The 1,919-nt window shown below is 36.7% G+C and overlaps 1 protein-coding gene across 1 annotated transcript; it reads left to right on the forward strand.

The window, feature by feature from the left end:
- Positions 1–414: 414 nt before the first annotated feature.
- On the forward strand, positions 415–1,629 carry LOC126608655 (transcriptional regulator SUPERMAN-like). The gene is made up of 2 exons (XM_050276614.1): positions 415–593; positions 721–1,629. Exon 2 carries the CDS (start codon positions 756–758, stop codon positions 1,467–1,469), a length of 714 nt encoding a protein of 237 aa, XP_050132571.1. The 5' UTR covers positions 415–593; positions 721–755; the 3' UTR covers positions 1,470–1,629.
- The last annotated feature ends 290 nt before the right edge of the window (positions 1,630–1,919 follow it).

Genomic DNA, 1,919 nt, shown 5'->3' on the forward strand with positions numbered 1-1,919 from the left:
ATTAATTAAGTATTTATTAACATACTTGTTTCTTATTGATGACACATTATTTGATTTAAAAAATTTGGTTTCTCTAGAATTATCCTAAATTTAAACTTCACCAATAATTAGAAGGTTCAGCTGATGATCAAAGATCAGTTTACCAATCTAATTATATTGTGCAATTTCTTTAGAGCTAATGCTCACAAATATCGAAGCTTGGGAATACGTTAATTAATGATATATTAATACACGATTATTATAATTAGAGTTTCTTAGCTACTGGCCAGTTACAATGAGACATGTACTGAAGCTCACGTACAAAGCCAATATATATGATAGTTGGATACAAATGAATGGCATCCACAAAAACTGAGAGCTAGATTTGGCGAAAAGGTATAACCCTAGCAGACCGAGGTTCGACGTATAGTAAGTAGTGACCTAACATATGGGACACATTCAGGGGTACCCTCCAATCGGATTTTCAGTCTTTCGTTTACAAATTTGACGGCCTTTTATTCACACAAAAACTTTAATCACTGTTCTCTCTCTCTCTCTCTCTCTCTCTGAGAGACTCAAACCCCAGTACTTCATGATCAGTTTTTTTTTCTCAGGTAAATCACCTCCCTTTAATTTATTCTTCTTTTTATGTTTCAGTTTCTCTCTATTTTTCCATGAACGAACTTTCTGAGAGATTTTGTTTGGTCATCATGCTTTTTAACTTGATATGATTTGTGCTAGCTTGTTAGGTCTGACCGATTAATCAAAGGATACGCATGGAGAAAAAGAATTTGGTGAGCAACAGCTTGAAAGATCATGCTGGTATTGTCACCAGAACCATTAGGAGCAGCAAGACTACCTATGAAGAAGAAGATTACAATATTGATGGGTTTTCATGGCCCCCAAGGTTGTACACTTGTAGCTTCTGCAAGAGAGAATTTAGATCTGCTCAAGCTCTTGGTGGGCATATGAATGTTCACCGAAGAGACCGAGCCAGGCTCAAAGGCTCACCCCCAAGAGACGGTCAGTACACTAGCACTATTCTTAACCTTAGCCTCAACAAAGTGCCATACCCTAACCCTAATTTTTCATCAACATCATCACCAACCTCACCATCCTCCTTGATTTCACCATTTAGTAGCACATTACCCTCTTTGATATCACCATCAGCTCCTCCTTCACCTACTTTTTTGGTGCCATCTAGCGAAAATATGAAATGGGTTGTGGGAGACACCATTTTTAATCACCCTCGAAACCTCGAAGGCTCGGATCTTGGCACTAAAGTTAAGAAGAGTGAAAAATCATTTTGTGAAGTAGGAGATCGTCAACGTGATGGTTTCATTGGGGAAGAAAAACATGGGTGCATAAAGACTTTCAAGGCAGCTGATCATCCTCATCATCCGATTCTTAGGTTGGACTTGGAGATTGGTCTGCCTGGTGACTCAAATAAGGAGAACTTAGATTTGGAACTTCGATTGGGATACTCCTAGCTTTGATTTGGAGAACAAGATGAAAAAGGCACAACAATTAGAAGAGACGCTATTTGAATTTGAGATTATTATCAGTCCAGGCAGATTTGATGGAATTAATGTATGAATTTATGATGTTATCCCCGGGTGACTTAATTTATATAACTTATATTTTTATGTATTTGGCATGTAATTTTCTATTTTATTATTAGTACATCATATTCTAGATGAATTATTTATCAAATAAGCATAGTTTTCGTTAATATCTTGATTCAGAGGGGAAAATTAGCCTACCAGACAGAGAGTTTAATTGCAGTTGATGACTGAATTATATATGAGGTTTGACTACTGATGTCCCTTTCTTTTCCCTTTAGAAGGAAGGGGCAGTGAGTCATGAGTGAGGGAGTGAGAGAGATAGAGTCATCTAAGAATCTATGTTCTTTCTTCCTTATTTAAATTTTTTTGGTGATT

The sequence above is a fragment of the Malus sylvestris genome, chromosome 16 (assembly GCF_916048215.2).
Source record: "Malus sylvestris chromosome 16, drMalSylv7.2, whole genome shotgun sequence".
Taxonomy (NCBI): domain Eukaryota; kingdom Viridiplantae; phylum Streptophyta; class Magnoliopsida; order Rosales; family Rosaceae; genus Malus; species Malus sylvestris.

Coding starts and splice junctions, on each gene's coding strand:
- LOC126608655 (XM_050276614.1), top strand. CDS start 756: ATGGAGAAAAAGAATTTGGTGAGCAACAGCTTGAAAGATCATGCTGGT.